Below are 12,408 nucleotides of genomic sequence, written 5' to 3' on the forward strand. Positions count from 1 at the left end.
GTATTGGGGACTTTTTGGATAGCATTGGAAATGTAAACGAGGAAAATACCTAATAAAAAATTAATTAAAAAAAATAAACCTTAAGAAAAAAAAGGAATGTGTACATTGCATGTATTGATAATATAATGAACCAGCTGCAGGAAAGAGGTGTTGCTGCTGCTGCTGCTGAAATAATAGGGCAAAACTGGGTCCCCGGCAGGAACTGTGGGTCCAAGCCCAAATGAACAAGCAGATAGGCAGCAGACAGACTTCTAGTAGACCATATCGACAGAGGCACAGAGCTGAGCTAGAACCTCCAGATGGTGGAGAGTGCTTTGCTGGTCCCTGGTGCACACTCACCTGGTATCACGTGACAGGTGGGTGTGGGACCATTGCTGTTTGTTGATCAATTTATGGACCCAGATGAGGGGGTTACACCCTTTTCTTGGTCCAGCATGTCAGATAAGTTGTTGGACCTGATATAAGTTTAATGTTCCTACAATCTCAATTCAGAATGAGAAGTTTATAGGGTGGCATCTCTTCGGTGACATATGGGTGGTACTGGGTAGATCTGTCTGTCCATTCACCCTGGTTTACAATCATCCTCCAGTGTCAAAACGGAGTCCAAAGCTGCCTGTAAAATGGAGTCCCTGGGCAAGGCATAGCCTGAAATACCTTTGTTTTTCACAAAGTAGAGAAACTTAGCACACAGCACAGCCTAAGCTCAACAAAGAAAACAAACAGTTTTTTGCTTCTGATGTCACAAATTGCCATGGGTGTATCTAAACAACAGAAATTTATTACTTTATCGTTCTGTTGATTATAAGTCCAGTATTAATCATACCCGGCAAAAGTCCAGTTATCAGCATGCCCGGAGCCCTCTCTGGACTAGTGTATTATGGCCTTTCAGGCTTTGTTGGAAGCCACACACATTCTTTAGCTAATAGTCTCCTTCCTCCACCTTCAAGTCCAGAAACTTTAAAACCATTTTTCTTTATTTATATCCATTTCTCACTCTCAGGAAGGTGCCTGCTCCAATGAAAACAAAGGAAATTAGTCTTTACTTTCTTCTAGTCTGTTTGAAAAAAACACTATCTTCTTTTGTCAGCCTACGAATGCAAACTAAACTCTGTTGATCAGACATAACTAGAAACAGCATTTTACCAACATCCATTAGCCCATTCAAATTCTCTGCTACAGTCACTTGGGCATAGTGCCAGGGAGTGAAGCCCAGGGAGGGCAGTGTGAGTGGTGGTGTGGGGCCTGTCTTCATTAGAGATTAGGCATGTTAGAAGCAAATTATTTCTGGGCTTTGGAGTGGGAAGTCAGGGGAACTAGAAAACATTCCCATCAGGGTAAGAGCTAGTGGTGAGATTAGTAAATAGATCGAGATGGACATATGCATATATAGTCACACACATGCACAAGCACACCTACACTCACACACCCAAGCACACACACATGCACATCCACAAACATACAACAGTAGGCCTGAATATACTGTACTTCAAAGTTCCTGGAACGAACCTTTAGCTACAAATGATGACTGACAGACTTCAGTGTTTTGGAAAGGTTAGAATGTTGTAAGTCCAGAGACAAATTACCTTGGGCTGTCTTTAGCCCTCATACGATCCATGTATTCCCCTCCTTGGAGTGTGACCTCATTATTTCTGGCTATTTGTAATCTTCGGACAGAACTATAGTTTCCATCAACTTTGAAGCTCATAATGTCATCAGATAGCACTGGAAGTCTGTCACAGAGATGTCCCCACTCTACTGTACTCAACCTACCTGATAGATCCACTAATGTATTTTTATAGTGTCTTTAACAAAAAAGATGTATTTATTTTATTTACATGAGTACACTTTAGCTGTCTTCAGACACACCAGAAGAAGGCATCGGATCCCATTACAGATAGTTGTGAGCCACCATGTGGTTGCTGGGAATTGAACTCAGGACCTCTGGAAGAGCAGCCAGAGCTCTTAACTGCTGAGCCATCTCTCCATCCCTACACTAATGTATTTTTAAAAGTGACTCGATTCATGACTCTTTTTGTTCTTTTACTGTACACTCTCCACCAAACTGTTAACTCCTTAGCACATGAAACTTGGGGTAACCTAAATCTACATTTCTGGTCTTGAATCACTAACATACGGCTCTAAAATATACCATATAATCTTCTATCCCCTTCAAGATGAGAGCTGTGTTTCTTTTGCTGAAAATGCACACACACACACACACACACACACACACACACACAGAGAGAGAGAGAGAGAGAGAGAGAGAGAGAGAACCAAGCATGTATTCACTAACAACAGAATTGGTCAGACTAGCTTCACATCAATGTGTGCACACAGAAAGCTCCTTAAGCCTTCAGAAGAGAACTTAACATTTGAAAAACAGCCAATTCTCGTTAAAAATAAATTCACTTTAAAAAATTCACTTAAAAATTCAGTCTCAAATCAGACACAGAGTGAGCAATTTCTAATTGAGCACTGTTGCTTTGTTGGTCAGCTTCCTGTTCCTGTAATAAAAAATAAAAAAGCTACCTGTAAAAGGGAAGTGTTTATTATGATGCATCGTTTCAGAGATTTCAGTTCCTGGTCATTGGTTCTGCTGTGTTGGAGCCAATGATGAGGCAGAGAATGTCATCATAGAGAGGGTGTGGTAAAACCCAACCACTCATCCTGAGTACCCTGGCTTCCTTCTACAAGGCCCCACCTCCAACAGTGTCATATTCTAGAGACCAATTGAGCAGTGGGCCTTTACTGGGCACATGCAAACCATAGCACTATATTTTGCATTTTTAATGATTTCTTCACTCTCTAAGATATATAATCCCATGATCGGAGTTTCAGTTGCATATGGATGCACTATGATACACATAAAAAAGAGAAAGTCCCTGTGTTGGTTATAAGACATTCTGAAGAGTATTTCAAGATTTTAAATTTATGGGTGTTTCAAATGTAAAATCATGCTGATAGTTATAAAGTTAAAAAGACATTACTGGAGAGCCATTCTGCATAAACTTGTATAGGAACATTATGAAGTCTGTTCAGTGGTTTTTTTCTTTTTGTTGTTGTTTTACAGACATTGTGGTTTAAGGCGGGGGGGGGGGGTTACACCATAGTATTGAGTGAACTTGTAAAGAGCTCAGCTTTGACCAGAAAGAGGCCTGGTTCTTACCTTGCCTTCTAGAGGATCATGACCTCAGAAAGTCACATATCATAGAAGTGACTTGGCTTCCCTGGGGTGGGGGGCGTGGGTCACCTAGGCAGTCTAACAATATGAATTGGGCAGATCATGAAGTATCAGGTCAACCTCTGGAGAAGCTGCTGCAAGCTGAAATGAGCCACACAAGCTCACTAGGCGAAGTCTTGCCCTTGTTTAATTTCTGTTGCTATGACAAATTCTCTGACCTAAAGAGAGTTGGGGTGAAGAAAGCGTTTATTTGGCTTTATAGTTTCAGGTAGTCCATTATTGCAGGAAGACAGATGCATTCTATTCACAGTCAAGAGCAGAGAAAGTGAATGCACGAATCCTTGTTAGCTCAATGCCTTTCTTTACTCTGACCCAGTGGAGAGCCTAGCTAGGGACTCACGCTGCCTGCCCTGGGCTGGTCTTTCCTATGACACTCAGTGACCCACAGGCCAACCTGATCCTGATAATTCCTCGTTAAGACTCTTTCTCCAGAAGAGTCCAAGTTGTTGCGAGTTAAAACCACCCACTGATGAGCACCAATAAAACCGCTGGGCATTGAAGTTCAGGTAGGTTTTCTTGGTTGGCAGTCTCTCTCTCTCTCTCTCTCTCTCTCTCTCTCTCTCTCTCTCTCTCTCTCTCTGTGTGTGTGTATATACATTTGTTAGTACTTGCATGCTATAGCATAAATATATTGGAGATCAGAGGGCAACTTTTGAGAATTGAGTTGGTTCTCCTTCTGTAATTTGAGAACTAGGGATCAAATTCAAGTTATTAGGTTTGGCAGCAAGTGTTTTTACATGCTGAACCAATTTGCCTGCCTACACCATTGTATATGAGGGACCTAACATTTGTGGGTTTGGCTATTTCCATACTGTGTGTGTGTGTGTGTGACTACACTTACCAAGTGAGAAATCCTAACATCCTACCAGTAACAGACTATGCATCGCTTTTCACAAAGACATTTTTGGATGCTCACACATTGTTGGAGTCCACACAGATTCATTCTGTATATTTTAGTTACTTTCTCACTGCTGTGATAAAATTCCTTAACAAGAACCTGTGTAGCAGAAGGACAGAAGCAAGTCCTGTAAGCTGTCCTCTGATTCACACACATGTACCATGGCATGCCTCTGCACACATACATATAAATAAATGTAACAAATATTTTAATACCTACACAAAAGAAACTTCAGTGGTAAATGGCTTTTTTGGGTTCGCAGAGACTGGCCATAATGATTGGGAGATATGGCAGTAACACCAAGAAGCTGGCTACCCGCATTGTACCAACACTTGGGAAGTAGAGAGCGACCATGAAGTGGGGCAGGCTGAGTTGTACACTGTCAAGGGCCATCACTAGTGACTCACTTTCTCCAGGTCGGGGCACTGTTCAAATACAAAGGCCTACAGGGGAACACTCCATTTTCAAACCACAAGAGCAACATTCTGTTTTAACTGTTTCCAAAAATTTCTGACACAGCTTTGGCCCTAAGTTGCCACAAGTTGCCAATCTATTCTTAGATTTTTCACCAAAAACTGCTTTAGTATGTGTATGTTCTAAAGATAAAGGCATTTTTCTATATTGCCACAATTATCAAGATCAGGGCCTAGCATCATCCTCCATGACCCATCTAATGCTCAGTTGTTATGAGGTTTTGTTAACTTTCCATTAGTGTGTGTAGAGATCTGTTGAGAGCCATGTTTTGTGTTCAGGTGTTGTAGAATAGTTCTTCCATTCTTGAAGTCTTTCTCAGCCACTCCTTAGCCCTCTTAACTCCAAATGCTTGGACTAGTACAGACCGGTTGCTTCTCAGAATGCCCATCACCCTTAGCTTGATACTTTTCTGTGAAGTACTTGGTTGCTTTGGAGAATGCCCATAAATAGTGAGCTTTGTATTTCTTCATGAAGTAGATTAAGATTGTGCAGTGTTGGCAGAAAAGAAGAGAAATATACCATGTTCTCATGACATCCTATCGGGCTGATGCATGATTCATATTTTCTCATTGCTGATAATGTCTGATCACCTGGTTAAGGTGATGTCAGCTAGACTTCTCTGCTGAGAACTCTCCTCTTCCCTCCCCCTCTCTCCCTGTCCCTGTCCCTCTCTCTCCTCCCTTCCTATCTTTTCTTTCCTCTCCTTCCTTCCTTTATCCTTCTTTCCCTTGTTCCTTCTTTCTTGTTTTTGTTGGCTTTTAATGAAAGGGTCAGTGGTTGTACCCAGGACCTTAAGCATACTTGGCAAATGCTCAGCCACTAACCTTGAAGTTTCTTATTTTTTGTCCCCTTACTGCCGGGGTCCAGCCTCGACACAGGATCGGAGTTCTCATCTGGAAGCAGGGATATCTGGAAGGTGCATAATAAATATATACAGACTGCTTTTTTGTGTGTGGGGGGTACAAGCTGACAGTCAAATTTTCAAGGCTTAAAGTTCCTCTCTCTTCTCTCTCATTCTCTGCTCTCTTTCTCTCTCTCTCATTCGCTCGCAGCTTGAGGCTGCACACACTCTGCATTCTCTTGTGCTCTCTGCTTTCTCCTGTGTGCTTGTCTTGAACTCTCATGCTCACACACACCTCTGTGTGTTCCCCTTTTGCTCTCACACACACCTCTCACACACACACCACATGCATTCTTCTTTCACTCTCACACACACTCTCCGTATATGCCTCGTATTCTCTCTTCACTCACTCTTCACGTGCTCTTCTCATGCTCTCTCGCTTTTTTCTTGCCCCAGTCTTTTATTGATACTCCAAAATCAGGGGGAAAAAAGGACATTGTATAATCATTGCCAAATCAAATTCAAAAGAATAACCACATCCCATAAAGAATTAAGTATTACAATTGTTCCCCAAAGTTTCAAGCTTCCATTCCCAGCCTATAGCCAAAATAATAATAATTGCAAACTTATCATTATTTAAACTTTAACTTATATTTCAGATCTCAGAGCTCTGAGGCCAGCTACTTGCATTTTTCCTGTGAAACTCTAATGATAAATGACATGGGCAAAGCTGCCAGGCAGTGGCCAGAAAGAATCAAGTTAACCCTTAACTCAGTAGTTCTGCTAGCTTTCTGCTTCTGCACATTGTACACAATGACTCTCCTAAGAGTCTCAGTGTTTTGACGTAATTTTACTAATATAAGATTTTACATATTCTATACCTGTTTATCCAGGAACCACTCTCAAATGTTATGCAAAACTTATTTCATAACTTTAATAATTTTCCCTTTCTTGGGGTCCCAATGTTGGCTCTATTTCATTTTCTAATAATTTCTTCAAACTTTCTTTGCAAGTCAAGCATTAATCTGGAACTACCATTGTGCAGTTGTTACATTGTTTCCAAGATGAGAACTTTCCAGCATGTACCTGGGCCATTAGGACTGTGCTGTGCTGTGCTGTACTGTGCCCCATGCCTCAATTTTTAATTGTTTAAGAGTCATTACATCAAGGAACATCTAGTTTCACAGAATTCACCAGAGCAGATGGAGAAAGAAGTAAGAAAGTCAGATATAATAGCATAATTATGCACATCAAGGCTAACTGAAAAGCAGTCACACACAAATGAAATTTATACAGCCGTTGTCTAGGGCTAAGGTTAGGAGAAATGGGAACAGCTATTTTTTACAAAGAGCTGCCTTGGACTACTGAAATGTCTCCATCCCAGCCTACTGCCGGCAGTCCCTGTCATTGTCTGCTGTCCCCAGCATTTTATATTAAGGAATACCGTTTAGCTGAGCAGTGGTGGCACACGCCTTCAATCCCAGCACTCGGGAGGCAGAGGCAGGCAGATTTCTGAGTTCGCAGCCAGCCTGGTCTACAGAGTGAGTCCCAGGACAGCCAGGGCTATACAGAGAAACCCTGTCTTGAAAAGAAAGAAAGAAAGAAAGAAAGAAAAAAAATACTGTTTAATTTTCTGCTACCAGAAGTGACTACAACAAAGCTTCTGGGAGACTGAGTCTCTGTTGAGTTATCACCTAGTTATTGGCTACATGAGAAAGATGCCCAGAAGACATTCAGGAGGCTGTGACAGAGTGATTGTGCACAAACATCCGTGGTGCCAGGGATGAAGACTTATCAACTTGAATATTTCCCTGAATCCTTCAGGGAATCTCGAATGAGACAAAACTGGATCCTTGGGTTTAACCCAGAAAATATTTTCCAGAAAAAACAAAGTATGAAGTAGAGTTGGGGTTCATCTTAAACAGGGCCAGGGAGAAAGCTCAGGGGTGCAGGAAAATGCTGGTGACCTGAACTCAATCCCTGGAACCCACAGTTGCCCCCTAACCTCACAGTTGACCCCTGACCTTGACACTCACACCATGGCACTTGCGCATACATATGTAAACAAATGTAAAAATTTATCTGTAAATTTATTGAGAATTTTATATATGTATACAATGAAGTATGATCCGATTTATCCCTGTTTGTTGCTCCAATTCTCCTCGTATTGCCTCAGCATGCCCTCCTCCCAACTTCATGCCTTATTTTGTTTACAACCCACTAGGTCTAGCTAGGGCTGCTTATACACACAGAGATATAGTGCAACCAACTATAGCAGTGTTTCTCAACCTTCCTAAAACTGCAAGCCTTCAATGCAGTTCTCTTTGTGGTGACCCCAATTATAGAATTATTTTGTTACTACTTTACAACTGTAATTTTGACACTGCTATAAACTATAAATATCTGATATGTAGGATATCTGATTTGTTACCCCTGTAGGTTGAGACCCCCTGCACTAGAGCATAGACAACTCCATATCTTCAAAAATGAAAGAGTTTTCCGTCCCCCCAAACCACTACTTATAGCTACCCAGTAAGGAGTAGTCTATCTATGCCAGGATATGCCTATTCAGTAAATGATGGGACCCGAAGATCATTTAACCTGTTTATTCAAGAATATAGCTACTCAGTATATGGGGTGGGACCTCAGGGTTATTTAGCAAGTATACACCAGGATATTGGTATCTTCTCTGACTAAAGGCTGACATTAGTACAAGTCTATAAGTATAAGCATACATATTTAGAAGGCAGTTTGACAAAATGAGCTCAAGACCAGCCTAGAAACACATAAGACTTATCATGGACCAGAAGACATGGGAAGAGGAGGAAAAAAAAAAAAAAAAAGAGGAGAATATGGAGGAACAATAGCAACCTCGGCCACACAAAGGAAAGACAACAAGAAAGCTGAAGATGTCCATCTACCAGCCAGAGAGACTGTCTGTCCTCCAGATTTGTATCAACATCAACATAAATCTCTATTATTTAAACTACACCGTCTTTCATATCATGTCCATAGCAAACAGAACACTGAATATAAGTCTTTCAGGCTACTTTTCAACTAGAAAATTAAACAGTTCATCTCAGTAGCTATGGTACAGAAAACAATGCTATATCCAGTGGTTGGATATCATTTACATTTGTTGGGAAGCTAAGTTTCTGCCTGACTATGACTGGAAAATCACCAGCTTCTTGCCCATAAGCTCTCAGGAAGCAGTGCCTGCTTCACTGTTAGAGCAGAGCAGCTTCAGTTGCCTGAAACCCACATGAGAGATGGGAGTAGGAATGTGTCTTTACTGGTAAACTGCTTGTCTAGCAAGCAGGAAGCCCTGAGTTCAATCCTAACCCAAACCCTAGCTAGCACACCTAACCCTAACGCCGGGTCCAATCCTAATCCTAACCCAACACTTCTTCCTGGCAGAAAGTCTCAGGGGCGTCCCATCTCTCTCCATGAGAATTCCTCAATAATAGAAGGATCAAATATTCAAGGTCACTCTGCTACATAGTAAATTCATGGTCAACTTGGGGTACAAAATACCCTGTCTCAAAACTATAAAATACAATACAATAAAATAAAATGAAGACTCCATGGAAACTCAAGATGGTTCTTACACGATTCCCCAGAAGCCCCTCTATTCTCCAACATTCTGTTAAATTTAAATATTTTATTGGGAGGGTACTACACGGGTATGCCTTTTTGTAAGTCATCTGTGCTTGAGGTAGGAGTTCCCAGTAATGAGGGCACCCGAGTCACCGTGCTTCTATAAGAAACTATAATAAGCTCATTGTTTTACCAAGCTGGATTTGAATGAGTTTTTTTTGTTTTGTTTTGTTTTGTTTTGTTTTGTTTTGTTTTGTTTTTGAGACAGGGTTACTCTGTGTAGCCTTGGCTGTCCTGGAACTCACTTTGTAGACCAGGCTGGCCTTGAACTCAGAAATCCTCCTGCCTCTGCCTCCCAAGTGCTGGGATTAAAGGTGTGCTCCACCACCACCCGGCAAGATCCTTTCTTTAATCTGTCAATGTCCTCTATTTAGGGTTTATAAACATTTATTTACATCTCCCCAAAGGGGAGGAAAATCCTGTGAAAACTTATCTCCAGTCATGAAAACCAATTTTAAAAATATGGACTTAAATACCAAAGCTAGAACAAAGTTTCTGGAAGAAAACATTGACGAATAGCCTTTGGATAGACAAAAATTTTTTCATACTAAGACAATAACAAAAAAAAAGTTTTCAGAAATTTACCAGGATGATGGGAAGATTGTTTTAAAGTGACGTGCTTAGTGCCGCCACTTATTTGCGAATTAACAATAAAGGGTTTATTCTGTTTTTTTTTTTTTTTTCAACATTCAATAAAAGATGACGACACGCCCATCACTGTGCTAGCAACTGAGGGTACCATAGTGAAGACATGGGTCCTATTGGGCAAGAATAACGTGGTATCAACTGCTTCACGAGGTCAGCTCTTGACAGTCCACCCACTTGGTTCTGGCCACAGCCCTTGTGATTCGGATCTGCAAGTGAAACTCCAAACAGGTCGCAGTTCTGGCTCCAGCCAGGAGAGGGTGGCCTTGCCCAGGATCAAGCAGCGCTGTCAGTTTACGGGGCCACCTCTACAAGTGGAACCAACTGGCAGAGATACAGATTTCGGAGGGGCTGGTAACGGGTAAGCACCGGGCGGGCTCATTCGCCGGGCACCGAAGGAAGTAGCGGAGCGAGAGAGAGCGGCGGCTTCCTGCTGGTGGCTCCGCCCCTCCGCTCCATTCTTCCTGACCCTGGCTCTCACCCGCCTGTCGCCGGGTTCCCCCGGAGCCCGGGGCTCGATGGTACCGATGGAAACGCAACTGCAGAGCATTTTCGAGGAGGTGGTGGTGAGTGCCACTGTCCGTAAGCCAGAGCCATGGCTTCGGGAAGTGCAGGCTGCGTGCCGCTCCAGGCTGCGGGCCTGGGGCAGCTCCTTTCCCGCACCTATGTTGACATAGGCGTCTGAACCGGGGAGGCGGTCCCCCACCCCCGGACTGCTGCCAGATCCAAGAAAGTGCTGTTAGTTCCCGCCGCGGTCCTGATAAAAGTGTCGTGCTCTATCTGTATTTCCCGGGAATATTCCTCTCGGGGACATCTCCCACCCCGCCCCCTTTTAGTAGTCAGATCGTTTACTAGTTTTTGTTTGTTTGCAGAAAACAGAAATTATAGAAGAGGCCTTCCCAGGGTGAGTATGTGGCAGGCAGATCTTTGTGCTTTTTTTTTTTTTATTGTTGTTGTTTGTTTGTAGATTTATCTTTGTTAGATTCCACTTAAGTTGGTTTTGGGGAGTTAAAAAAAAAATCTACCTTACAGGCTGTATACCTGTTTAAAACTAGCAGCAGATAATGTGATTTTTGTTTTTTCAGAATGTTTATGGATACCCCTGAGGATGAAAAAACAAAACTAATTAGCTGCTTGGCGGCCTTCCGGCAGTTTTGGAGTGGACTTTCTCAGGTGAGACATTTCATGTTGAACATCCACTTAATGACGTTTGACGCCTTCCTTTTTTACTTTTTACATCTTCTTTGATCTTTTTCTTAAGATCGTTTAGGAAAGGGAAAAATAAGACTGCTATCATTTTATGTAAATGTACTTACTGGAGACCCTGTGTTAAAAGTTCAAGGTAATAAGATTACAGTGGGAAATGTTTTTAAAATTTCCTTCCATGTTATATTATATAAGGTAGTTTTTATCCTCTTTGTATAAATTGGTTTTCAAATGGAAACAGATATGCTAAACTTTTCTTGTAAAAGAAAAATGTCACTATTCAAAAAATGGCCTAGTATTTATAAATATGCCCTCATAAAGACACTGTGATAAGAGTCCCCACTAGAGTCGTACTTATCTTCTCATGATGCGCTGTAGTCAGAGAAGTGAGCCACTGGGCTTTCTGTGCCTGTGAGCCAGTATAAAATTTGCCACCCAGTTATGGATCCTAAAGGCCATATGTTCAAACTTTCTATTTTCAAAAGGTCACGCTTTGACGTGAACCTGAAATATATAAGGCAGGCGTGACCAAGCTCCACAGGCTGGCCATCTTCCTGATCTAGCTCAGCCACCTGCCCTTCCTGTCTGAAGCCAGCATCCTAGTTTGTGTTTCTGGAACTGTTTAGCTATAAGACTGTCTCTCTGTGTCCTGAGTTCTAGGATTATAAAGCCATCTTCGTTCTTTTCTCTTTAAACACTCCTGGGGTGCGGGGGTGAACACAGGGCTTCGCACACTCGTCTCTGAACATGTGAACATGTGTCCACATGCTAGTCACACATTCATCTCTGAACTACATCCGCAGGCTCAGAATTATTATTTATTTACTTTTTTGGTTTTTTGAGACAGGGTTTCTCTGTAGCCCTGGCTGTCCTGGAACTCTCTTTGTAGACCAGGCTGGCCTCGAACTCAGAAATCCTCCTGCCTCTGCCTCCCAAGTGCTGGGATTAAAGGCGTGCACCACCACTGCCTGGCTCAGAATTATTTTTATAGAATCACCATATACCATAGGTATTGGTCAGCAGTTAGCTCTGTACTTCTCACCATTAATAGTAAGTTCTAAAGGTATTTCAAGGAATTTTTTGAGTTACAGTTTCTTTCTTATTTCTTATAGCGGTGTAGCATATTGTTATGTGTCCTTACCACCTTTATTTATTAACTACCTTCTTGCTTTCAAATTTTTCTTTCTTTTTTTCCAGATAAGAGTTTTGCTATGTAGCCCAGGTTAGACTTGAACTTTTAGCAGTCCGCCTTCCTCTGCTTCCTGATGTCATAGGCTAGACCACCACACTTAGCTAGATGTTTCTCTTCACTTTTTACTTGTGTGTGTGTGTGTGTGTGTGTTCAAGACAGGGTTTCTCTGTATAGCCTTGGCTGTCCTGGAACTCACTTTGTAGAACAGGTTGGCCTCAAACTCAGAAATCCGCCTGCCTCTGCCTCCCAAGAGC

The 12,408-nt window shown here is 42.0% G+C and overlaps 1 protein-coding gene across 3 annotated transcripts in view; it reads left to right on the forward strand.

Annotated features, from left to right (window-relative positions):
• Positions 1 to 12,408, forward strand: part of Med23 (mediator complex subunit 23) — a 71,101-nt gene that overhangs the window by 14,616 nt on the left and 44,077 nt on the right. For 2 of the 3 annotated variants that reach the window (XM_021173847.2, XM_021173848.2), the window contains exons 1-3: positions 10,156 to 10,322; positions 10,629 to 10,660; positions 10,842 to 10,929. In XM_021173847.2, the coding sequence (XP_021029506.1) occupies positions 10,275 to 10,322; positions 10,629 to 10,660; positions 10,842 to 10,929 (168 nt within the window). In that variant the 5' untranslated portion in view covers positions 10,156 to 10,274. Of the gene's footprint in view, positions 1 to 9,810; positions 10,118 to 10,155; positions 10,323 to 10,628; positions 10,661 to 10,841; positions 10,930 to 12,408 lie in introns of those variants that run through there. The other variant, XM_029482505.1, reaches the window with a different exon arrangement.

The sequence above is a fragment of the Mus caroli genome, chromosome 10 (assembly GCF_900094665.2).
Source record: "Mus caroli chromosome 10, CAROLI_EIJ_v1.1, whole genome shotgun sequence".
Lineage (NCBI taxonomy): Eukaryota > Metazoa > Chordata > Mammalia > Rodentia > Muridae > Mus > Mus caroli.